The sequence below is a fragment of the Orycteropus afer genome, unplaced genomic scaffold (genome assembly GCF_000298275.1).
Source record: "Orycteropus afer afer isolate SDZICR_OR568_19922 unplaced genomic scaffold, OryAfe1.0 scaffold00185, whole genome shotgun sequence".
NCBI classification, from domain to species: domain Eukaryota; kingdom Metazoa; phylum Chordata; class Mammalia; order Tubulidentata; family Orycteropodidae; genus Orycteropus; species Orycteropus afer.
This window is the reverse complement of record NW_006921772.1, coordinates 4,184,909-4,211,018: the sequence shown is the minus strand read 5'-3', so window position 1 is coordinate 4,211,018 and position 26,110 is coordinate 4,184,909. Positions and strand designations below refer to the sequence as shown.

At 37.1% G+C, this 26,110-nt stretch overlaps 1 protein-coding gene across 1 annotated transcript in view; it reads right to left on the bottom strand.

The window, feature by feature from the left end:
• ADAMTS19 (ADAM metallopeptidase with thrombospondin type 1 motif 19) overlaps positions 1–26,110 on the bottom strand; it is a 511,689-nt gene that overhangs the window by 362,678 nt on the left and 122,901 nt on the right. The window contains exon 3 of the mRNA XM_007947461.2: positions 13,995–14,160. Within this exon, the coding sequence (XP_007945652.1) occupies positions 13,995–14,160 (166 nt within the window). The remainder of the gene's footprint in view (positions 1–13,994; positions 14,161–26,110) is intronic.

Here is a 26,110-nt window from a genome sequence, read left to right as displayed (position 1 = left end):
TATGTTTTAATAACCACTACTCTACTTTGCTTTACCACTTAACAAATTTACATGATTCCATGATTAATTTATATCTTGAATTTTTTATTATAGTAAAATCCATAACAAGAATTTAGCCATTCTAACCATTTTTAAGTGTACAATTCAGTGGCATTAATTACATTCATCATGTGTGCAACTATCACCATTATCTATTTCCCAAAATTCATTATCACCCCAAATAGAAACTCAGTGGCCCCCAAGGTGCAGTGGTTAAACTGCTCAACTGCTAGCCAAAACATTGGGGGTTTGAACCCACCAGGTGCTCTGTGGAAGAAAGATGTGGCAGTCTGCTTCTGTAAAGATTACAACTTTGGAAACTCTGTAGGGCAGTTCTATCCTGTTCTATAGGGTCACTGTGAATTGATGTCAGCAGGTTTGGATTACTCCCTAAACAGTAACTCCCTCTTTGTTCCTCCTTTTGGTGTTCGCTACTAACTTTAGGACCCCATGCACCTGCCTGTTTCAGATATTTCATGTAAGTGGAATCATACAATGTTCACGCTTTTGTTTCTGATTTCACTTAGCATAATGTTTTCAAGGTTCATCCATAACATGACATATATCAGAACTTCATTTCTGCTTATGGATGAATAACTTTTCATTTTATAGAATTTTGTTTATCCATTCATCTGTTGATGGGCATTTGGGTTCTTTCCACGTTGTGACTATTGTAAATAACACTGCAATGAACAATACCTTTTTCTGTCCCTGCTTTCAAGTTTTTGGAGCATATACTTAAAAGTGGAATTTTGCTGGATCATATAGAAATTCTGTGTTTAACTTTTCAAGGAACTGCCAAATTGTTTTGCAGAGTGACTGCACAATTTTACAATGTACTAATTTATTTTTATCTTTTGTAACTCATGTTTTTGATGTCATATTTAAGAATTCATTGTCAAAAACATAGTCTTATGGTTATTTAATAAAATATTTATGGTTTCAGTTCTTACATTTAGTGCCTGAGTGATGCTAATGGTTAAGCACTTGACCACTAGCCAAAAGGTTGGCAGTTTGAACCCACTCAGAAGAGCTTTGGAAACAGCCCTGGTGTTCTGCTTGCAAAAGGTCACAGCCTTTAAAACCCTATGGAGTAGTTCATGCATTGAGTGACAATGAGTCATAATCAGTTTGACAGCAACTAACAACAGTTCTTACATTTAGGTCACTGATCTATTTTGAATTAATTTTCATATATGGTTTAAATTGTTGCGTTGTTCTTGTTAGGTGTCTGAGTCAGCACCAACTCCTAGCGACCCTATGTACAACAGAACGAAACATTACCCAGTCCCACGCTACCCTCACAATTCTTGCTATACCTGAGTCCATTCTCGCAGCTACTGTGTCAATTCACCTCATTGAAGGTCTTCCCCTTTTTCACTGATGCTCTACTTTAAAAAACATGATTTTCTTCCCTAAGGACTGGTCCCTTTTGACAATATGACCAAAGTATGTGAGACAAAGTCTGGCCATTCTCACTTCTAAAGAGCTTTCTGCTTTCTGGCTGCACTTCGTCCAGACAGATTTGTTCATTCTTGAAGCAGTCCATGGTACATTCAATATTCTTCACCACAACCACAATGGAAAGTCATCAATTCTTCTGCTGTCTTCCTTATTCATTGTCCAGCTTTCATATGCATATGAGGCAACTGAAAATACCATGGCTTGGGTCAGGTGCACCTTAGTCTTCAAAGTGACATCTTTACTCTTTAACACTTTAAAAAAGTCTTTGCAGAGGGTTTGCCTAGTGCAAATATGTCATCAGATTTCCTGACTGCTGCTTCCATGGAAGGAAGCTCTTTGATTGTGGATCCAAGTAAAATGAAATCCCTGACAACTTCAATCTTTTCTCCATTTATCATGATGTTACTTATTGGTCCAGTAGTGAGGATTTTTGTTTTATCTGTGTTGAGATGTAATATCAACTGAAGGCTGTAGACTTCGATCTTCATCAATAAGTGCTTCAAGTCATCTTTACTTTAAGCAAGAAAGGTTGTGTCATCTTCACATGGCAGGTTGTTTATGAGTCTTCCTCCAATGCTGATGCTGCATTCTTCTTCTGATAGTCCAACTTCTTGGATTATTTGCTCATCTTACAGACTGAATATGTATGGTGAAACAGTACAAACTTGACACACACCTTTCCTGATTTTAAACCATTCAGTATGCCCTTGTTCTGACTGAACGACTACCTCTTGGTCTATATACAGGTTCCTCATGAGTACACCTAAGTGTTCTGGAACTCCCATTCTTTGTGATGTTATCTATAATTTGTTATGATCCACATAGTCAAATGCATTTGCATAATTAAGAAAACACAGGTAAATATCTTTCTAGTATTTGTTTGTTTTCAGCCAAGATCCATCTGACATCAGCAGTTATATCCTCATTTCATGCCCTCTTTTGAATCTAGCTTGGATTTCTAGATGTTTACTGTCAATGTAATACTGCAATCATTTTTAAATTATCTTCAGAAAAATTTTACTTGTGTGTGAAATTAATGATATGGTTTGATGATTTCCCCATTGTGTTGGGTCACCTTTCTTTGGAATGGGCACAAATATGGATCTTGTCCCATTTGTTAGCCAACTCTTCCATATGCATTAGCACAAACAATTAAGAGCCTTCAGTGCTGTATCTGTTTCTTGAAACCTCTATAGGTATTCTGTCAATTCCTGGAGCCTTACTTTTAGCCACTTCCTTCAGTGCAGCTTGGACTTCTTCCTTCAGCACCATTGGTTCCTGATCATATGTTGCTTTCTTAAATGGCTGAAGACTGATTAGTTCTTTTTGGTACAGTGATTCTGTGTATTCTTTCCATCTTCTAGTGATGCTTCTTGCATCATTCAATATTTTGCCCATTATTGCAACTTAAGGTTTGAAGATTTTCTTCAGTTCCTTCAGCTTGAGAAATGCTGAGTGTGCTCTTCCCCTTTGGTTTTCTAATTCCAAGTCTTTGCATATTTCATTATAATACTTTGTCTGCTTGAACTACCCTTTGAAATCTTCTGTTCAGCTCTTTTATTTCAGTATTTCTTCCATTTGTTTTAGCCATATTCATTCAAGAGCAAGTTTCAGATTCTCTTCTGACATTTAATTTGGTCTTTTCTTCCTTTCCTGTCTTTTTAATAACCTTTTGCTTTCTTCATGTCTGATGTTCTTGATGTCATCCCACAACTCATCTGGTCTTCAGTCATGGGTGTTCGGCGAGTCAAATCTGTTCTTCTGATGGTGTGTAAATTCAGGTAGGATATAGTCAAGGCTGTATTTTGGCTCTTGTGGACTTGTTTTAATTTCCTTTGGCTTCAATTTAAATTGCATAAAAGCAGTTGCACCATCAGCTCCTGGCCTTCTATTGACAGATGATGCTGAGCTTCTCTATCACCTCTTTCTACAGAAGTAATTGATTTGATTCCTGTGTATTCCATATGGTGAGGCCCATATGTATAGTTACTACATGTATTGTTGGAAAAAAAAAAAAAAAAAAAAAGATTTGCAATGAGTAAGTCACTAGTCTTGCAAAATTCTATCATGCAATCACTGGTGTCATTTCTATCACCAATGCCTTATTTTCCAATTACCTATGCTTCTTCTTTGTTTCCAACCTTTGCATTCCAGTCACCAGTAATTATCAACACATTTTGATTGCATGTTTTATCAATTTCAGGCTGCAGAATTTGAATTAAAAAAATCTTCAATTTCTTCATCTTTGCCTTTAGTGGTTAGTATAATTTAGTAGCATTAACTGCTCTTTCTTGTATGCATATAGATATTATCCTGTCACTGACAGCACTGCACTTCAGGATAGATCTTGAAAGGGTCTTTTTGATGATGAATGTGACAATATCCCTTCAGTTTGTCATTCCCCACAAGGTAGACCATATAATTGTCAAATTCAAAATGGCCAATACTTGTCCATTTCAGCTCATTAATGCTTAGGATATCAATCATTATGTGTTCCATTTTATTTGACAACTTACAATTTTCTTAGATTCATACTTCATACATTCCATATTCCGATAATTAATGGAGGTTTGCAGCTGTCCCTTCTCATTTTGAGTCATGCCACATCAGCAAATGAAGGTCCTGAAAACTTTATTTCAACCATGTCATTAAGGTCAACTCCAATTTGGGGAGGCAACTCTTCCACAGTCATATTTTGAGCTCCTTCCAACCTGAAGGACTCATCTCTGTCAGTACATGAGACAATGTTTCACTGCTATTCATAAAGTTTTTCAGTAATATATAAGACAGCATTTCACTGTTATTCATAATGATTTCAGTGGCCAATTTTTTTAGAAGTAGCTAGCCCTGTCCTTCTTCTCAGTCTTTCTTAGTCTGAAAGCTCTGCTGAAACCTGACCACCACGTGCGACCCTGCTGGTATGTGAAATACCAGTGGCATAGCTTCCAACATCACTACAACACACAAGCCACCAGAGTACTACAATCTGACAGATGAGCGGTCGATGACATGAAGTACTGTTCCAAATTTATTCTTTTCGAGACTCAGCTGTCCCTGTATCTTATTGGAAAGCCTATCCTTTCCTCATTGAGTGGGCTTGGTATACTCATTGGAAATCAATTGACCATAGATGAATGGGTTTATTTCTGGTCTCTTAATTCCATTCCATTGGTCTACATATATATATATCCTTATTACCAGTATCAGAATACTTTTATTATTGTAGGTTTCCAGTAAATTTTAAAGTCAGAAAGTGTGTGTCCTCCTAATTTGTTATTCTTCTTCAAGAATGTTTTATTTCTTTGGGATCTCTTACAATGCTGTATGAATTTGAGAATCAGCATTTCCATTTCTGCATAAAATGCTGTTGGAATTTCTACAGCCATTGCATTGAATCTGAAGATCACCTAGAAGAGTACTGACATCTTAACAATCCTATCTACAGATATGCATTACCTTGTGATATTAATTTATGATAAATACTGAATAGAGAACATTCCTACAAGTACATAAGAGACTCACCTTAGAAGGGTCAACACCTAATTAACTGATCATGAGAAATGTATATATATATATATATACTCATTGCTGGAAGTACTGCCAGATGAATTTTTCATGATTTTGAAAGGAAACAAGAAATTCTGAGTAATATCCAACAAATATTCACCAAATGTGATAAATGATAGATAGCTATGACCAGTGTTACTTTTTCTAAGCAAATAAGATTAAGAAGCATTCATCCAATAGCTAAAAAAAGTCTTCAATGGATGGTATCTGTGAGATATCTGCTCTGATGCGTAGTGCCTAAGGCACTTGACTGCTAACCAGAAGGCTGGCAGTTCAAATCCACCAGCCACTCCTGGAAGGGAGTTTGGGCAATCTACTTCCATAGTGATACTGCCTTGGAAACCCAAGGAGGGGTCACTATGTGTTGGGTCCGACTCAAGAGCACATAACATCAACAACACACAAATGGAACTCAGGAGAGAAGATGAAAACAAGATTGTTTGGAAATAATCACATTTAGGTAGGGATTAAAACTATTATTGTTATTATTTCAAATTGTTATCTTATTATTATTACATCAAATTATTATTATTATTATTTCAAAAGCCAGGAGGGTTACCCAGAGTTGACAGAGCACAACAGAGCTTACAGAATAACACAGACTAGGAAGAAAGGCCTGGAAATCTACTTCAGAAAATTAGCCAGTGAAATCTCAAACGAATATTGTCTGTTACGTGCTGGAAAATGAGTTCCTTAGGTTGGAAGGCACTGCGCGATAGCTTCCACAATGCACTGAAATATGCCAACAGTCATGAAGATGGTACAGGAATGGGCAATGTTTATTCTGTTATACATAAGGTCACATTGATTTGGAGCCAACTCAGAGGCAACTACCAACAGCAACACATATGGAAGAAGCCATGGCCACTTAGGAGACAGAGATGTAGTGAAAATAAAAGGAGAGGAAAAACAGAAACCAAGGCGATTATGAGTATACCAAAAGGAGGGCTTGATAACAAGAGCAGTAGGTAGATAATGTAAGAAAGAGACAGAAAAGCATGTTTCTTTATTGCCTGTGTTAGTGACAGCTGTGTTGGCCCCAGTTACCTTCATGTCTCCTTATTTGTATGTTACATTTAAATAGGTTACCTGAAAGATTCTAGGATATTTAAAATCCTCAACTTCATGGTAGACTCCATCATACAGCTTAGCCATCATGTGCAAAAAACATGAATAGTATAAGGAGCTCTGGTGGCACAGTATGAATAGCATAGTAATATTTTTTATTGAGATGCTTCATTTGATATTCATTATCTACCTCAACTATGCTGTGCTCATTTTTCATCTTTTAGATCTTCAGATCATTTTCTACATATATGTATGTATGAAAACAACGTAGTTGATACTGCACTTCTCATTAGAGAAGACATTTTAAAAAGTATGTTCACCAGTGCTCACTGTGTGCTCTCCACAATACCCTCCACATACTGGCAATCATCTCCACAGTACTTACAGATGGTGTATGGGAGCTATTTCAGTAAGCTGACTGGTTATGTTAGCTCTAAGAATAGAGGTGATCTCTGTGTCCTGCTTATACCTTTAATAGACTGGTCTTCCTCAATTCGATAAATCTATTTCTCGTGCAAACAGTCTGGACATATTCATAAGTTCATATTAAAATGTTGATTATGCCATATGTATGCTTAAAATATTCAGGGACCATCCTTGGCCTCCAGGATAAAATCCTTACCAGTTCTTTCGTTACCTAGTTCACAACTACCTTTTCAGCATTGTATCTCCTATTGGTCCTGCAGACACTTGGCTTAAGCTTCCCTCATTGACACTTTCTCATGTCTCCATACCTTAGAGTGTGTTGCTATCTATTCCTGAAACACTCTCAGGTAATTCTGACAACAGTCTTGAGGTTCAAGTATCACTATTATCATTTTGTATACCATAAACAAAGGCTTTGAGAGATGAAGTAAGTTGCCCAAGGCCATGTGCCTAGTAAGTGGTAGCACTGGGATATGAACACAGGCAGTCTGACCTCTATGGACGTTATCTTAATATACACACTCTAATCCCTCTTCTCCCTCTACCTTGGGTAAGTTTTACTTAACCTTTGAGGCTCAGCTCTACACTCTCAGAAGCTTAGAATCCTGATTCTATCATAGTTTCTATCATGCTAAGTTGATTTATTAGTTTGTCTAAAATAATAAATTGTTCACTTCTTGAGAATAGGAGTTGTTTAATTTATTTCCAAATAACTGATCATTTTATGTTGCAAATAAAAAAGCAAAGGTTTAACAGATAAGGAAATGGAATAGGATTACTCTGCTGGAGCTGGGCCTCGAACCCAAGGCTTCTGACACTCAACTCCAATTGTCTTAACTTCCTTTTGCAGTAAAAGGACACAAAAAATTCACCTTAAAATATGAAGCCCTCAGAGGATGCTTCTACAAGTGTATTTGTATGTTCTGTAAGAATGTCCAGGTATATAGTAGATCTGACAAGGGACAAGATTGTAGGGACTTCTTGGCCACAGTCAGCTACCCAAAAGGAGTAAGAAGTTGGACCTCTGGGCTCGGGATCATGGTTGCAGGGGTCATCAAGCTGAACTGTCATAACATACTACACAAAAATTTTGTTCTACATCCTACTTTAGTGAATAGTGACTGGGATCTTAAAAGCTTGCAAGCAGCTATCTAATGCAACGACAGGTCTCTCCTCATCCAGACCAAAGAAGAAAGAAGAAAACAAAAGATGCATGGAAACAATTAGTCCAAGTGACTGGTACACCATGCGATCATCAGCCTATATGACCATGAGACCAGAAGAACTAGATGGTGCCTGGCTACCACTGTCAACTACTTGGAGAACGATTTATGTAGGAGATCCTGAATAGAGTGAGAGAACAATGTGGAACAAAACTCATAATCACTAAAAAATAAAAAAAGGGACCAGGTTTGCTAGTTTGATAAAGCCTGGTGAAACCTCTGAGACTATGGCCCCTAGCTGCCTTTCAGGTCTGGAATTGAACCCACTCCTATGGCTTCCAGATAAATGAGAGGCATATGGGCTAAACATTTACATTAGGTAGATAGATACACTCCTTGGAGAGATCAATCATGGTAGAATAGAAAGGCAGTGTATGCACAGCGAGACAGCTTGGGGGGTAAGAGTGCATTGGAGGGAAGGAGACAGGCAAGAGGTGGCTTATAGGGGGAAGTGGAAGAGAGTTGTTACAATGTGGGAAATTTCAGTCAAAATCATGGGACAAAATGTGTACAAATTGCTGTATAGAAAGTGAATTTGCTCTGTAAACTTTCACCCAAATCACAATAAAAATTTAAAAAAGAAAATATGAAGGCCTCTGTTTGGAAAAAATAATCATGTAATCAATACATATAAATCTAGTAGCTTAGTGCCTAAGGCACTTGACTGCTAACCAGAAGGCTGGCGGTTCAAACCCACCAGCCACTCTTCAGAAGGAAGATGGAGCAATCTACTTCCATAGTGATACTGCCTCAGAAACCCAAGGAGGGGTCACTATGAGTCGGGTCCGACTCAACGGCACATAACAACTACAACAACAAGGCATCAAAATGATTAAACCAAACACTGGGAGAAAATATGATTACATTTTGCAAAGGCAAATACTGCAGTGTTATCCAAATGAGAATCATGTTACTAATATTTTAACACATCAGCCTGAAGTAACAAGAGCTACAATTAGACATATAAACACAAGTAAATTAATTTTTAATGTTATGGATTGCCCATTTTACAATTTAAAATAATTCTGGACCTTTAAAAAATGTATGAAGAGAAGACTTCTGGTAGGATGCAGGAATAGGCAGACAAGTGACACAGACCCTCAACAAAGAAAAGAAAAACCAATTGACAGAGATACAGAAGATAATCATGGAACCCTGAGCTTTGAAAGGAACTATACAGAAGTGGATTAGGCACCAACTAGTGAAAAAATCTGAATGAAAACAGTGAGTACAGAGACAATCTGAGCTGTGGACTGTCAGCTGCTCTGACAGGACCAACAGCTTGAATATTTCCAAGTAGTGTTGGGACCTGAGAATTGACCTAAAGATCAGCCCTGGTCACCAAGGGATGCAGGGATGACTATGCTGGTGGTCTATGACTGTGCTGGTGGTCTATGACTAGGAAAGGAAACAGCAAAGAGGAAGATAACCTGAGCTGTTGACTTCCCACTTTTTGAAGGGCATAGCCATTTTGATTGTTTACAAGAGGTAGTCATTTTGGATATTTAAAGTGACTGAGGGTGCAGCCATTTTCAGTGTTTACAAGTGGCAGCCATCTTTGATATTTAAAGTGACCGAGGGCATAGCCATTTTGAATGTTTACAAGTGGTGGCCATTTTGGATATTTAAAGAGACCAAGGGTGCAGCCATTTTGAATGTTTACAAGTGGTGGCCATTTTGGATATTTAAAGTGACTGAGGGTGCAGCCATTTTCAGTGTTTACAAGTGGCAGCCATCTTGGATATTTAAAGTGACCTAGGGCATAGCCATTTTGAATGTTTACGAGTGGTGGCCATTTTAGATTTTAAACTGACAGCACTCTCATTCAGATTCCAGGGACCTAAGAATAGGCTGTGTTTGCCAAGGTCAGCAGGGACATACAAGAGGCTGAAAACAGGAAAGGAGACAGGTGGTGAGTGTATAAGTGCTGTCAGCTAGTGAATAGAGGAGCACAGCACAATACCCTGCTTGCATAGGTAACATACAAACAAAACAAAGGAGACGAAAATAGTGGGCAAGTCACTCCAACATATAATTACCAATTAAATATAAACACAAAAAAGTGGCAATGCCTCAAAGACAACAGAGCATCACAGTCCACACAAAGAAGCAAGATAAAGCAGGAGAAACAAGGGACCAGGATACAGACCCAAAACACATCCCTGAGGAAGACACAACATTGGAACTCCCTGATAAGGAATTGAAAATAATTATATTTAGGTATCTTCAAGGAATTGAGAAACAGATCAAGGAAAACACTGATAAAATTGAGGAAAACACAGAGAGAACCCTACAACAATTTCGAAAGACAACACAAGAACAAAATGACAAAATAAATGAAAAATTAGAAATGATACAAAATCTACACAAAGAAATCCAGAACATTAATACTAAATTTTCAGAAATAGATAAGACATTGAATGGGCAAAGGACCAGAATTGAATCAATGGAAGACAGAATTAGTGAGACTGAAGGCAAATACATGAAGACTTCTTTGGAAAGGGATCAATCAGAAAAAAGATCAAAACAAAACGAAGAAAGCCTAAGGTTCATGTGGGATACCATCAAAAGGAATAACCTACATGTAATCGGAATTTCAGAACAGGAATAGACAAATAAAACCACAGAGAAAATCGTTGAACATTTGTTGGAAGAGAATTTTCCTGGTATGATGAAAGATAAGAATATATCCATTCAGGAAGTCCAACAAAATTCAAACAGGATAAACCCCAAAAGAAAATCACCCAGACATATCATCATCAAACTCACCAAAACCAAAGATAAAGAAAGGATCGTGAGAGCAGCACAGGAAAAAATGAAAAGTTACCTACAAGGGGCAACCAATAAGACTAAGCTCGGATTTCTTGACAGAAACCATGCAGGCGAGAAGACAATGGGATGGTATATATAAAACACTGAAAGAGAAAAATTTCCAACCAAGAATTATGTACCCAGCAAAATTGCCCCTCAAATATGAGGGTGAAATTAGTACATTTCCAGATAAGCAGAAATTAAGGGAATTGTTAAAACCAGACCAACCTTACAAGAGATGCTAAAGGGAGTCCCTTGGACAGAGAAGCAGCAACAGCCAACAACAACTGACCATTAACACACATGATGATATAACCCAGAAACCAACCCAGCTATGGAAGTATCCAAAGTAAATAAGCCTACAAGATTGTAAACAGGGAACCAGAGACATCAATTGACAAATGAGGACAACTACAAACCAAAAAGAGGGAAAAAAAAGTGTATTGTTAAATAACTTCTAGATAGTAGGGAAGTTAGACAAGATAGAAGAGACTGTTCTAAACTTGGGAAGAAAACTATAAATCACAGGGTAACCTCAAAAAATAAAAAAAGATAAACATTCCATCAAAATAAAAAAGAGGACCAGCACAAATATTTAGCAAATACTAAAACAATAGCAACAAAGAAAGTGATAACACAATTCATAAACAAAATGAGTTCAGCACAGAAAATTATATGGGACAAAAAAATCACCACCACAAAAAAGCACATAAGAAAAATGACAGCAACAAATTCATATTTGCCGATAATTACATATCTGGCAAGGGACTTATCTCTAAGATTTATAGAAAACTCCAACACCTCATGACCAAAAGAATTAACAATCCATTGAAAAATGGGCAGAAGACATGAATAGACACTTCACCAAGGAGGATATTCAGGTGGCCAGGTAATACATGAAGAGATGCTCACAAGCATGGGCCATCAGAGAAATGTAAATCAAAATGACAAAGAGATATTGTCTCATGCCAGCACTGATGACAAGGTTAAACAAGACAGAAAATAACAAATTCTGGTGGGGATGTGGAAAGATTGGGACTCTCATATACTGCTGATGGGACTGTGAAGTGATAAAATCACTGTGGAAAGCAATATGGGGATTCCTCAGAAAGCTGGAATTGGAGATACCATTTGACCCAGCAATCCCATTACTAGATATATATCCTAGAGAGGTGAGAGCCAGGACAGGAAAGGATATATGCACACTCATGTTCATCGCAGCACTATTTACAATAGCAAAAAGATGGAAACAATCTACATACCCATCAGCAGAAGAGTAGATGACCAAACTGTGGTACATACACACAAGGGAATCCCATGCAGCACTAAAGAATAATGTAGAGTCTGCAAAACACTGCATAATATGGATAAACTTGGAGGACATTATGCTGAGTGAAATAAGTCAATCACAGAAGGACAAATATAGTATTAATTGGTTGCTGTGGAGGGTCAAGGAAAGGTTTATATATGGAGGGAAACTTTCTTTGTTGGTTGCCAGGGGTGAGAGAGATGGGGAGGGAGCACTGAGAAAAAAAAATGCATTGACCCATGTTACTTTAGTTTTGTGTATTTCACTCTACATAAATTATATTTCAATGAAATGCATTACATTACATATATGAAGATAAGTATGCACAAAAAATCATCAAACTGATGACAGCTTAGCACTCCTTGTAGGTATATGTAAGTCTTTGAACCTAATGGGTAAACATTCTTCTATAACTGTCATGATCAAGAGAAACAATATAACATAAACTTTATGAACAATGTTTTCAAAAATATTAAATATGTATTGATGCTTTATTAACCTATTATAATTAGAAATTTTCTAGAAATCTTCCTACATGCACAGTGGCATGCAGGTCCTGCTGTTTCATCAGTGTACATAAGTAATTAAAACAGCTGAAACCATGGCTTGATCACTTCACAATACAAAAGCTCTGCTTTTACTTGTTCATAATGCTATATCTTATGGTCATCTCTCTTTATGTCCTGTGCTTACCACTCTTAGAATAATGAAGAGGCTTCATATTATACATTGAATAGCAGGACATGGACATAAACTCACTTAACCACTTATAAAAATGATGCCCATACAAACAGATACTATGAGCTTTCACAAAAGAAGATAGAAAGCACTGATTAATTTGAGATAAATATATTCTAAACAGAAACATATTATAATCTTTCCTGAATCTGAGGACTCAGTTGATCCTGTAGACTCTGCAGATGTTACCAATCATCACAATTCATGTACCTAAATCAACCTCAAATACCACTGTCCATTTAAGAATTGATATGTTGGCACTAATTATATTAGCATTAAATTTAAATATGCATGTCCAATGTTACAGTCTTTAAGTAGACAAGCAGCTCTTCGATAAGAGTCATATTTCCTCAGATTCTAATTGGTTATAGCTCAAATTAGTGAACATTCACTGAAATGCCTGCTATAAATAACTTAAAACATTTCCTAAGGAAACTCCTTATTTTTTTCTGAGTGTTAGTTGTGAGTTTCAGATCCTACTTACATAATACAAATCATTAATTTCCTTTAACATTCTTATAAATACCACAGATCTCTGCCTAAAGTGAGTAAGGAAGTACATAAGAGTCACCCTTCTTTTATTTCTGTGACAACCTGGCAGACAGTAAGAGATGAAGATTTTATTTGATGGTTGGGAATGTTTATGGGGCTCTAAAATTTGTAGAGTTAAGGGTCTGTGATAATGAAAATAAAGTATACAAATCTTCTCTCTTCTTTTTATTCCTCTGCAACTTTAATCTCTAAGATGATGTTTAATATGGGTCAAAGAAAAAAAAAAAGAAGAAGAAGAAAAGAAGGGGATACTTCTAGTCAAAGTAAAGGGATATCTATGACATTCCCATAGAGATGGGCTAAAATAAGGCTATGAGCACACAGTATTCAGTTTCAGGAGATCTGGAATTCTCTCCGTGTCATTTCTATTCCAGTAAAGTGAACAGTATCCCATGAGATACACTTCACAGTTCAAGAGAAGTGTAGAACACACTTCATGCCAATCTCTAAAGTTCTTCTGATTTTCCATGGTTTGGAATTGTAGTACTTTGTAGAAAACTAAAAGATAAGCCTACAATGGATAAATTTAGTTGTCTTTAACCAAAGTGAATTCACATAAAGAGGAAGATTGGCCAATCTTTCTTCCGAGGAGTGGCTGGTGGGTTTGAACTGCCAGCCTTCTGCTTAGCAGTCAAATGCCTTAGGTACTAGGCCACTAGAGCTCCCAAAGCAGAGAGGCAAATAGACAGGTAGTTAGGTGACAGATGGATGACACAGAAAGAGACAAAGAGAGAGAGAAAAACAGATTCATCTCATATTGTGTATTTAGTTAAGTCCTTTTCAAGAGAAGGCATTACCTGAAATGACACCACAGTAATGACCGTGAGGAGCAGGCTTCTCTGTGACTTTTTCTTCCATGGACCTTTTCTGCCTATATACACGGTGTGGATGACCTGTTATGGCCATTGTGTCATTGAGTGGCTCAATAAATATGAAGTCCTCATTGATCTGTATAAATCCCATCTGGAATACATAACATAAAAAGATACATAAGCAATACTAGTAAAGAAATTACTTTCCAGGTTCCTCTACTCACACACTCTATTTCTGTTTCACATATATGCAAATGTAAAGTTTTCTATTTTAGCAACTCCATTTGTAAGGTAACTATCTTCCCATTTTATTACTTCATCTTTATATACTTTATTACACTAGGATAAATTTCATTTAGTCAGTCTAAGCCTGTGTGGGTGGGAGGCTAGATGCCAGCAACAGATGCATAGTAAAAATTCTGGAATGTTAAAGACTCACTTTGAGAGACCCATGGGGTCACTTACATGTACAACATGTACAGAAAGAGCACTACAATTTTTAATTGCATACACCCCACAGTGCAACCTTTTGACATTCATTATTTAATAAAATATTTCATACAGCCTTTCAAGGCAAATGTAGGAGACTAACATTGAAATTAATATATAAAATCTTCTTAAAGTCTTCTAAAACTGCTTTAAAAAGACTTTTGGACAATAAATAAGAGTAAAAATGAAACATTACTAAGTTAAACATGTTTTCTTTCATACAGTACCATGTTTTTAAAGTCAGTCAATTGGGCACTGAGAGTTGAAACCATGAACTATAGTTATGCACAATAAAAAGAGCTTATGACAAATAAATACCATTGTAATGAATCAAGGCTAAATATTTTTAATTATATTTTTAATATATCCTCCAATTAGGTATTTTATATTCCATATAAGTTTTCCAACTCTCAAAATCTAAAATTAGCTTGAATTCTGAAATAATTACATACAATCTAGAAAAAATTCTCTTCAGCCTAATTTGATGGGGAAAAAAAAAGTTTTACATAAGAAAATATTCAATACTGGTCACTAAACATGGAATACATCTACAACTGAGGATAGATTGTGTCACATTATATGTCATTGACCTAGATTGTGAAAATACAAGAATATATTATTCTTGTTTTATACATCATTGTAATTCTGAGATTAATGGTTAATAAGCTCAGTATTTAAGGCCACTAATAAAAACGGTAGAGTGGCTGGTGATAAGGTATTTTTTATGATGCTTGTTGAGAAAATGTCAGGGAAATATGCTCAGTTTACATTAATCATAAATTTATATCTTTTGACACAGTCGGTCAATGGGTTATAAACACAGATTTATACCAATGAAACTTATAAAATTTAATTGCACATCACTGTATAAATTTTAATGACCCCAAGAACATATTCTTGGCTTAGGTTATAAGGGTATACTATTGGAAGCTCTGGTAGCGTAGTGTCTAAGGCACTTGACTGCTAACCAGAAGGCTGGCAGTTCAAACCCACCAGCCATTCCTCGGAAGGAAGATCTACTTCTGTAGTGATACTGCCTCAGAAATCCAAGGAGCAGTCACTATGAGTAGGGTCCGACTCGACAGCACATACCAACAACAACTTACTATTAGCTATGTAACTATGAGAAAATTACAATGCCTTTATCTGTTCAACTTCATAGAGTTGTTTTGAGGATTACATTTTTCAAAATGTATAAAATGACTTTATCATAGAATTTGCCACAGAGTAAGTACTCAAAAAATGTTCCCTCTTATTTTCATTTTAATAATATGATTGATGACACTAAATATAAATACCCAAACAGAGATGAATAATTATTTGAATATGAACTGGAGAACTCATATACTCCAAAGAGATTCTAGAAAGTGAAAAAATTTAAATATTAATATTAATACACTACAGAAACAAAAGTTTTTTAAAGCCATTTTAGAAGACTTTACAAATATTTTATATATTAATTTCAATGTTAGTCTCCTACATTTGCCTTGATATGCTATGTGAATTATTTTACTAAATAATGAATGTCAAAAGGTTGGACTGTGGGGTGTATGCAATTAAAAATTGTAGTGCCCTTTCTGTGTGTGTTAATATTTGTTTCTAGTATTAGAATATTAAATAATCTAAAATAAATCTCTTTTCTTTTTTAAGATTTGAAAATCTCTTCATAATACAGAATTTTCTGTTGTGTTAGAAAACAGGAAGGTCATTTAAAAAAAAATAGTTGGAATAATTATAAATGGTGACTCATTCATTTAATACATGTTCACTGTCTGAGTACTGTATGCCAGACTCAGTTCTCTCTGGGGCATATTTAGAACCAAGTGTCACAATGTGGACTTTCTGACTGTGACCAGAATTCTACCCTACAGTAAAGAAAAGTGCTTCAGCTTGAGACAGTGCCTTTCAAGTTACTGATTTACATTAGCAGATTTGCACAAAATCTTGAGGTTCTGTTTCCCCACAATGGGCTCACTTTTTCCATTAACAAAGAAAATTATGCTATCTCCACTGTGATTTGACAAGCCATGAAAGAATATCAACCCCAAAATAACCTCTCTGCACAAGTGTCCCTGTGTTCAACAACCCACAATTTGGCAGCATTTGCTTTAGTGCAAATATTGTCCACTCAGTTTTAGAATGGGCAATTTCACGGAAAGAAAAGATCATGTGAATTAATGTGGCCTGATGCTTTATTTAAAAATACAAATTTATAATATTTTTCTCCCAGATTGCATTTCAAAAAATATTTTTTTCAAAATGACTTTAACTATGTTGATCTATTTCATGTAAATATCTGGAAACACAAGTTAGCAGTTGTTTCTTACCTTATATCTGTCACCACAGTTTCTCATATGATGGCATCTGTTCTTTTGTCATTTCAAGTTATTGTTTGATTTGACAATTTTGCAAGACTTTCAGTTTTTTTGCAAGTTATGACTGCTTATGTGAAAAGAAACTACAAAGTCATTTAATTTCTTATTAGTTCTAATTTTTTTTTTTTCTCTATTTAGATTTTTATACAATGACCAACCCAGGTCTCCAGGTGAGTATATTTACACTGCTCCTCACTCCTAATCACCATATCAAACTTGATTTGATCAATGTATAGGGATGTTGACACATCCTTTCTTCCATTTACCAAGTTTAAAGGGTTCATTACTCAAATTCAAATGAATTATGATCTATTAAATATATTAAGGGGAGCTCTGGTAGCATAGTGGCTAAGGCACTTGACTGCTAACCAGAAGGCTGGCGGTTCAAACCCACCAGCCATTCCTCGGAAGGAAGATGGGGCAATCTACTTCCGTAGTGATACTGCCTCGGAAACCCAAGGAGGGGTCGTTATGAGTCGGGTCCGACTCGACGGCACATAACAACAACAACAACAAATATATTAAGAGATTCTAAAACTCTAATCTAAGCATAACTAAAAAATTAGACAGAACACAAAGCAATCAATATACAGCCTCTACTTTTTCACTTCCATGTTTCACTTCCTGCTCACTTACATAACTGAACGGCTACTATAGTTTTCTCTTACAATTTTAATTATTTTCATTTTCTAGAATCTCAGTTTTCCAGGTGAACTTTCAGGGAACTGGGTCTACAGTTCTATTGGGTATATAGTAGGTATAAATCTGAGGCTCTGCAGAACAAATACTTACTGATCACTCATTAACTTCTGAATATTGTAAAAGGCTGTGAGAAAATGCTATTGAAAAATAGACAGCATATCACAAAAACTAAACACGATCATTACAAAAGGACATGAGGAAGGTAATTGTTGTTAGCAGCCGTCAAGTCAGCCAGGCTCCTGGGAACACCATGCACAAAAGAATGAAACTCTGCCCACTCATGTGCATCTCAGGATAGTCGAGGATCTGATTGTCATGATGCATAGGGTTTTCACTGGCTGATTTTAAGAAATTGATAGCAAGGCCTTTCTTCCCAAACAATCTTAGTCTAGAAGCTCCTTTGAAACCTGTTCAGCATAATAGCAACCCACAAGTCTTCACTGACCGATTGGTGGTGTCTACACATGAAGTACATTGGCTGGGAATCAAACCTGGCCCTCCCACACAGAAGGCAAGAATTCTACCACTGAACCACCGAGGCAGATTAATATAATTCTAGGATATAAGAAAGGTCTTGAGGGGTAGCAGGATTTGTGTAAGACTGCAACAAGCCTTCTCTCTATGAGAGGAGGCATTATGAAAAAGCACAAAGAGAACATGGAGCCTAGGAAACAGCTGGAGAAGATGCCTGGCTTGAACAGAGAATTGGAAAACTTGACCAATAAGTAAGATGAACCCATATATCACGGAATGTCAAATAACAAAGTTCTTCTAGGGCAAAGTCAAGGTCTTGAATGTCTTAGGATGATTAGGCTATCACATATACAAAATGGATTAGAGAATTAGTGCAATACTGGAAGGAGCATCTGTGTTTTATTTCTAAACAGTGGTAGTGGAAGTCATTGAAAGGGTTTGTCATAGGTATATGCTTATAGAAACATTTTAAGCAAACATCTGAGGCTACATATGACCTGACTTCTATGTAAAAAAAAAAAAAAAAGCCTTTTTTTCCCTTTTTTTTTTTTTTGTATCATAGTTAGGAGGTACATGTCATTAAGTAAATAAAACATTATATAGTTTAAAATGTAAATGTAATACAGAGTTGATATTAACTATAATGTTGTGGGCTGTTGTCTAATCAATTGCAACTCGTAGCAACTCATGAGACAGAGTAGAACTTCCCCACAGGGTTTTCTAGGCTGTAATACTTAAGGGAGCGAAGAGGTCTTTCTCCTGTGGAGCCACAGGGTGGATTAAAACAGCCAGCTTTTCAGTGAGCAGCCAAGTGGTTAACTGTGTGCCACCAGGGCTCCTTCAAATATAATATAATAATATGTTTGGTTTATGCTTTATTCAAATAAAGTCAATTCAACATTACTACAAATGGAAATGATTTATCATGTATTCTATACCTACATTTATACATGGAAAAATATTTTTGATACCATATCACTGTGCTTTCATTTCATCATTCTAAAACACACTTTCTGGCTTAATTCTTTACATGTTTTCCCTTTATGCCAATGAGGATAAACTCCAAATCCTTATTGAAAATATACATAAAGCTTTTTATGGTAAACTCTTGCTTACTTACCTCTGCAGTTATATATTTGCTTCTCAAACTTCACATATAATCATACAAATACATTTTGAGTGAACAAACTTTACATTTTAATATATTTCAGTATAACTTTTAGTCACATGATCACATCTCACTACTACTCACGTCCCTCTTCTCTTTTCAGAATGTCACTGTCAGTGTAAGAGCTATCAATTCTTTAAAATCAAGCAACACCCCTTTGCTCTCCAAAAGAAAGTAACCACTGCCTTCCCTATCCACTTATGTACTATACATTTTCAGACATTGCACCAATACGTCTAAGTGGTTATTGTTGTCTTGTCTCTCTGATGAGACCATGAGTGTGATAGTTGGGGCTGTGTGTCAACTTGGCTGGACCACAATTCTGTGTGGTTTGAGTTGTTGTGGTGTGGTTGTTCCCATGATGGGATCAGATGACTATGTTTTGAGCAGCCAATCCGTTGAAAGGGAGTTTCCCTAGGGGTGTGGCCTGCTTCCAGTATATCTGTGGAAATCCTGGGAAAGGAGACATTCTTCAATGGATCGGGATTCTGTTGTGCTGCCTACAACTGTCTGTGAGTGAACAATCCACCATTCGGCCTGGAGATCTTGGATTCGTCATTCATTGGAATCAACAGCCAGTGTACTGCCTGCCAGCTCTGAGCTCTTCAGCCCTTGCGGCTGCAAGAGTTGGGAAAAGCCTCCAACTTGACGTGGAAAAGCCTCCAGCTTGATGTTTGATCCAGGAACTTTGGACTTGACAGCTTCTATAAGTGTGTGAGTCATTTTCCTAAGATAAATCTCTCTATATATGTCTCTATCTATCTCTTTATCTATCTATCCATCTAAGCTTTGCTGGTTTTGTTTCTCTAGAGAGCCCAGTCTAACACAATGAGTTACCTGAGGCGAGGTGTGGCTTACTTATCATTTTTATGCCTTCAATACTAAGTGCAATTCTGATACATAGCAAATGCTGAAGCAATGTTGTTTTTAACTCAACATACTCTTTTGATATCAAAGGAAAATGTATCCAATCTATCCATACCAAAGATCATCTATTCACCCCACCTGCAACTACATTTTTTGGGGGTGGGGGTGATTGGAATTTTTTATTTCCTCCCTCAGGTATTCCCAACAGTTGGCTTCCTTGTGTGCCCAAGTTTTACTTTTAGGAAAAATCTTGATGTGATCACCTTTTAACATTATTCCATTTTCTTTCCTTTCTATGCCAAAGGGCTTCAAAGCAAATCACACAACTGCACTGGTAGAGGGAAACTTAGAAATCATCTGGACATCATCAGAATTTTAAAGTCAAGAAAACCAAAACTAAGAAACATCTCATGATTTGCCTGAAACAACACAATTAATTGAGGGTGAGGGCTAGAATCTATGCCTTCCAACTTCCAAATTAGTTTTTGGTTTTAACACATCATTCCATATGTGATAGTTAAAGTTGTGTGTCAACTTGGCTGAACCATGGTTTTGAGTGGCTGGACAGCTAGATGGAGTGATTCCTTATGATGAGATTGATAGCCAATTCAATGGTGGAATCTACTGTGAGCAGCTGAGTAGCTGCATTCTGGGTGTGATCTGCTTCCAGTATATAAGAAGCTTTGAAAAAAGCCATTGAGCTTTTGGCATATTTGGATGCTGCATTTGGCTGAGTTTTCATCTCAGTGGCCTACCACGTCACCTGTCGATCTCGTGACTATTTCTGGACTTGAGCTAGTAGCCTGCCATGTTGTCTGCTAATCTTGGGAGTGTGCCATTTTATTAGTTGGTCTTGGGTTTGTCAGCATCAGCAGCCAACAGCTGCATGAATCAGGAAAAGCCTTCAGCTCTAGTGAGCCTGGAACAGAAAGCAGAGCTGAAGCCCAAGGTCAAGGGGCCTTCACCCAGGCCCTAGAGTCAGCACTTTGAACTCAGACTTCCAGCTTCCTACAATGTAAGATGATAAATCCCTGTATTTTAAAGCCACCCACTTGTGGTATTTCTGTTATAGCAGCACTAGCAAGAAAAACACTATATTTGCTTGCTACCTGTATTCTAAGGAGCCTTGGCGATGCAATGGTTTAGTGCTCTGCTGGTAACAAATAGATTAGCATTTTGTTTTGAACTCATCAGTTGCTGCATAGAAAAGAAGACCTGGTGATCTGTTCCCATAAAGAATGCATCCGAGGAAACCTTACGGTGCAATTCTACTCAGCCCTATAGGGAGAAGCCCTTCCTTGGAGAAGGATGTCATGCTTGGTAGGGTGGAGGGTCGACGAAAGAGGGGGAAGCCTTCAACGAGACGGATTGACATGGTGGCTGCAATGATGGGCTCAAGTATAGCATGGATTGTGGGGCTGGCGCGGGATCGGGTAGGGTTTCGTTCTGCTGTACATGGGGTTGCTATGAGTCGGAAACAACTCGACGGCACTTAACAACAACAACAACAACAACAACTATAGGGTCATTATGTGTTGGAATCACCTCCATGGCTCACAGCAATATTTGTGTTTTATCTATGTGTTATGTACATTCCAGATTCTCTCCCCACTGAACTTAGAAATTGTTCTGAGGCCACCCACAATTTTTTTTTCTCATCTCTACAGGACTTGATCTTGCCCACTTTTCTTCTAGATCAACAGTACATTGGCATAGGTCTCTGCTCTATCCACTCTTTCCTTAACAAGGTCATGTTCCTCATCCCAAGGCAGGACTTTGGCCAGCAATTGTTCTCTGCATCTATCACTCATCAGCTTCAGAGTCCCTTCTGAAGATGATTTTCAAAGCCCTCTAGCAGTGAAGCATCCACGTTCCATTCTCCTTGTCTCTTCTACCTCACTGCAGGTGTATCATTGTTCTCCACAAACTAACACCTCTTCTCTAAGTTTGTATCTCTGTTTATGACTTAACTTTTTCTAGTTACCTAGGCTAAAAAACTATATAATCCTTTATTCTATGCATTGCCAACCTACTTTTAAATATTTGTAAGAAAACTATGATCATTAACAATTGATACCAGGCATTTTATATGCATTACTTCATTTAATCAACACAGCAAGCTGGAGAAGCTTCAGCTAATTTCATCATTTTTACAGTTGAAAAGTTTGAGTTTCAAAAAAAATTTATTGTGTCCTAAGATCACAAATCAAGTAGATGGTGAAGACAGGAGTCAAACCAAAGGCTGTCTAGCTTCAAGCACATGCTGCTTTTGAGGCTATCTGAAAAAGTTATATAGTCTGCCATATGACCCTTATCCCAAATAACCCTCATGTTTAAAAAATGTTGCACTGAGGATTTGACGTCAAGCAAAACACCTCAAAGATGGTATATATCCAAAATATGATGTCAGTAACAAGACTGGGCCCCATCACTCACAAAGCAGAAGACAAAAATATTCCATTGAAGGCTCTGAAGTTTATCTTGTGATGACTGTTTTTATGTGGTCAGAATTCTAGCTGCCAAAGGCACAGTGGCTTTCTGAGCGTTCTAATGGTTTAATCTCCAGGCCTCCTTCAATGAGGGTGCCTATATTTCTGGCAGTCTTGGGAGAATTTTCAGGATTTTATTTTGGCTTTTTGTTTTCCCTTCTTTTACTTCTGTTCTCCATTTTCTTTCTTAACATATTTTCTGATGATAAACTAGCATGTTTCAATAGTGGAACATTTGTAAAATATAGCTAAAAAAACACAACAGAAAATAATCATCCCAAATCTTAACATATAGACTACTTATTTAAGTATAGTTTCATTACGTTCCAGTCTATCAAAATACATATATATACATACATGAATATATAAGTACACACATATATATAGAGTGTGTGCATCCTGTGTTTGTATACACATACCACATATGTATGTAAAGTGTATGCATCCTGTGTACACACACACACACACATATATATATATATATATATACCTAAGAGTTTTTAACCCTACTTTTGTTTTCTCCATTGAAAAATATCTTGTGTTTCCTAATAGCATTCAATAATATTTAAAAGCCAAGTTTATATGGCTGAATAATAGTCTCTCCTCTAAATGCATTATAATTTTTTAAGCTATTCATTTATTCAAGGATTCATTCATTCAAAGGTAGTAGGGGAGACAGACAATATTCCATTCATTCACCTGGGTCAAAGTTACACACATATGTTCTTCAAAAACATTTCCTTTTTTTTTTATTTGACCTTTTTATTTTTTTATGGTGATTTGGGTGAAAGTTTACAGAACAAATTCACTTTCCATACAGCAGCTCACATACACTTTGTCTCATCACATTGACAACAATTTACCACAATGCAACACCTCCTCTCCCACTTCCTCCCCATAATTACCTCTTCCCTGTGTCCTTCCCTCCCATGCACTCCTGTCCCCTGAGATGTCTCCCTGTGAATACATAGCCTTTCTATTTTCCCATGATTGTTTTCTGCAAGGAGTGTATCTACCTAATGTAAATGTTCACATCATATGCCTGTCTTTTGTTTGGATGGAAGCCACAGGAGTGGTTTCAATTCCAGACCTGAAGGGGAGCTAGGGGCCATAGTCTCAGTGGTTCCATCAGGCTCCATGAAGTCAGCAAACCTGTTCCCCATTTTTTTCTCTTCAAATGATTTTGAGTTTTGTTCCACATCTTTTTCCCACTCTATCCAGTATTTCTTACATAGATCCCCCTCTGAGGGGTTGACAGTGGTAGCCAGGCATCATATAGTTCTTCTGGTCTCATAGTCATATAGGCTGAGGATCACATGGTGTACCAGTCGCTTGGACTAATTGTTTGCATGAATCTTTGGTTTTCTTCATTCTTCTTTGCTCTGAATGAGGAGAGACCCATCATTACATCTAGATGGCTGCTTGCAAACTTTTAAGATCCTAGTTGCTATTTGCCAAAGTAGGATGTGGAACAATGTTTTCTGTAGTATGTTATGCCAACTAAGTTTGATGTCCCCTGAAACTATGGTCCTGATCCTGAGCCCACAGGTCCAACGACTCACTCCCTCTAGGTAGCTGCCTGTGGCCAAAAGTGATTATGACCATGTCCCTTATCAGCTCTACTATACACCTGGGAATTCTTACAGAACATACCAATACACTTGTAGAAACATTGTCTGCCAACCCAATACATGGTCTTGGGCACGCTCCCTGCTGCATAGACATACCTAATAGTTCAATCTGTCCACCAATTTGTCGAACTGTATATCCACGTTTGGCTTCACTGACAACATAGTACTACTGTATGTGCAAAGGGTTCATCTTTGTTGCCTTTATCTCCTATGCACCTCTCTGTATCTTCTTCTTCCTCAACGCCACCTTGTTGATCACTCACATTTGGTACATTGCCCTTCTCTTCACCCAAATCAATACTTGTTTCTACCTATCTAACTGTTCCCTCCCCTCACCTCCCATTCCTGGTAAGCAACAAAGAAAATTTCCTTCCAAATGTAAACCTTTCCTTGACTTTTTATAATAAGGGATTAATACAATATTTGTCCTTCTGTGATTGACTTATTTCACTCAGCATAATGTCCTCCATTTTCATACATGTTACATGGTGTTTTGCAGATTCTACATTATTCTTTAGGGTTGCATAGTATTCCATTGTGTGTATGTACCATAGTTTCGGTATACATTCTTCAGTTGATGGACACTTCCATCTTTTGGCTATTATAAATAGCACTGCGATGAACATGGGTATGCATATATCTCTTTTCGTCCTGGCTCTCACTTCTTTAGGATATATACCTGGTAATGGAATGACTGAGTCAAATGGTATTTCAAATTCCAACTTTTTAAGGGATCGCCATGCTGCTTTCCACAGTGGTTGTATCATCTGACAGTCCCACCAACAGTGTACGAGAGTCCAAATCTCTCCATATCCTCACCAGCATTTGTTATTTCTGTCTTGTTGAACTTTGCTACTAGTGCTGGGGCAAGATGGTACCTCATTGCTGTTTTGATGTGCATCTCTCTAATGGCTGATGATCATCAGCATTTATTAATATGTTTCTTGGCCACCTGAATATCCTCCTTGGTGAAGTGTCTACTCATGTTTTTGGCCCATTTTTTAATTGGATCATTTGTCTTTTTGTTGTTGAGCTGTTGGAGTTTTCTATAAATTCTAGATATAAGTCCCTTGTCAGATATGGCATTGCTGAATATTTTTTCCCAATCTGTAGGTTGTCTTTTGACTATTTTGGAGAAGTCTTTGTTGTTGTTGTTGTTGTTTGCCGTTGAGTCAGCCCCGACTCATAGCGACCCCTCCTTGGGTTTCCAAGGCAGTATCACTACGGAAGTAGGATTGCCCAACCTTCCTTCCGAGGAGTGGCTGGTGGGTTTGAACTTCCAGCCTTCATGTTAGTGGTCAAGTGCCTTACGTACTATGCTATCAGAGCTCCCCTAAATTTATGCCTAGTTTTTCCTTAAGGAATTTTATAGTTTTAGGTTTGACATTTAAGTCTTTGATCCATCTGAAGTTAGTTTTTCTGTATGGTGTGAGGTACAGATCTTGTTTCATTGTTCTGCAAATGGTTATGTAGTTTTGCCAGCACCATTTATTAAACAGAAATTCTCTTCCTCATTTAATGGATTTCAGCCCTTTGTCAAAGATCAGCTGACCATAGGTGGATGGGTCTATTTCCAGTTTCTCAATTCTATTCAATTGGTCTATGTGTTTGTCATTATACCAATGCCTGGCAGTTTTGACTACTTTGGCTGTATAGTAGGTTTTGAGATCCGTCAGTGTGAGACTTCCTACTTTGTTTTTATTCTTCAATAGTTGTTTTGCTTATCTGAAGTCTCTTTGCTTTCCATATAAAGTTAGTGATTGGTTTTTCCATATCCCTAAAGAATGTTGATGGGATCTGGATTGCGATTGCACTGAATGTATAGAATGCTTGGGTAGAATTGATATTTTCACAATGTTCAATCTTCCTATGCACGAGCATGGGATGTTCTTCCATTTATGTAGAA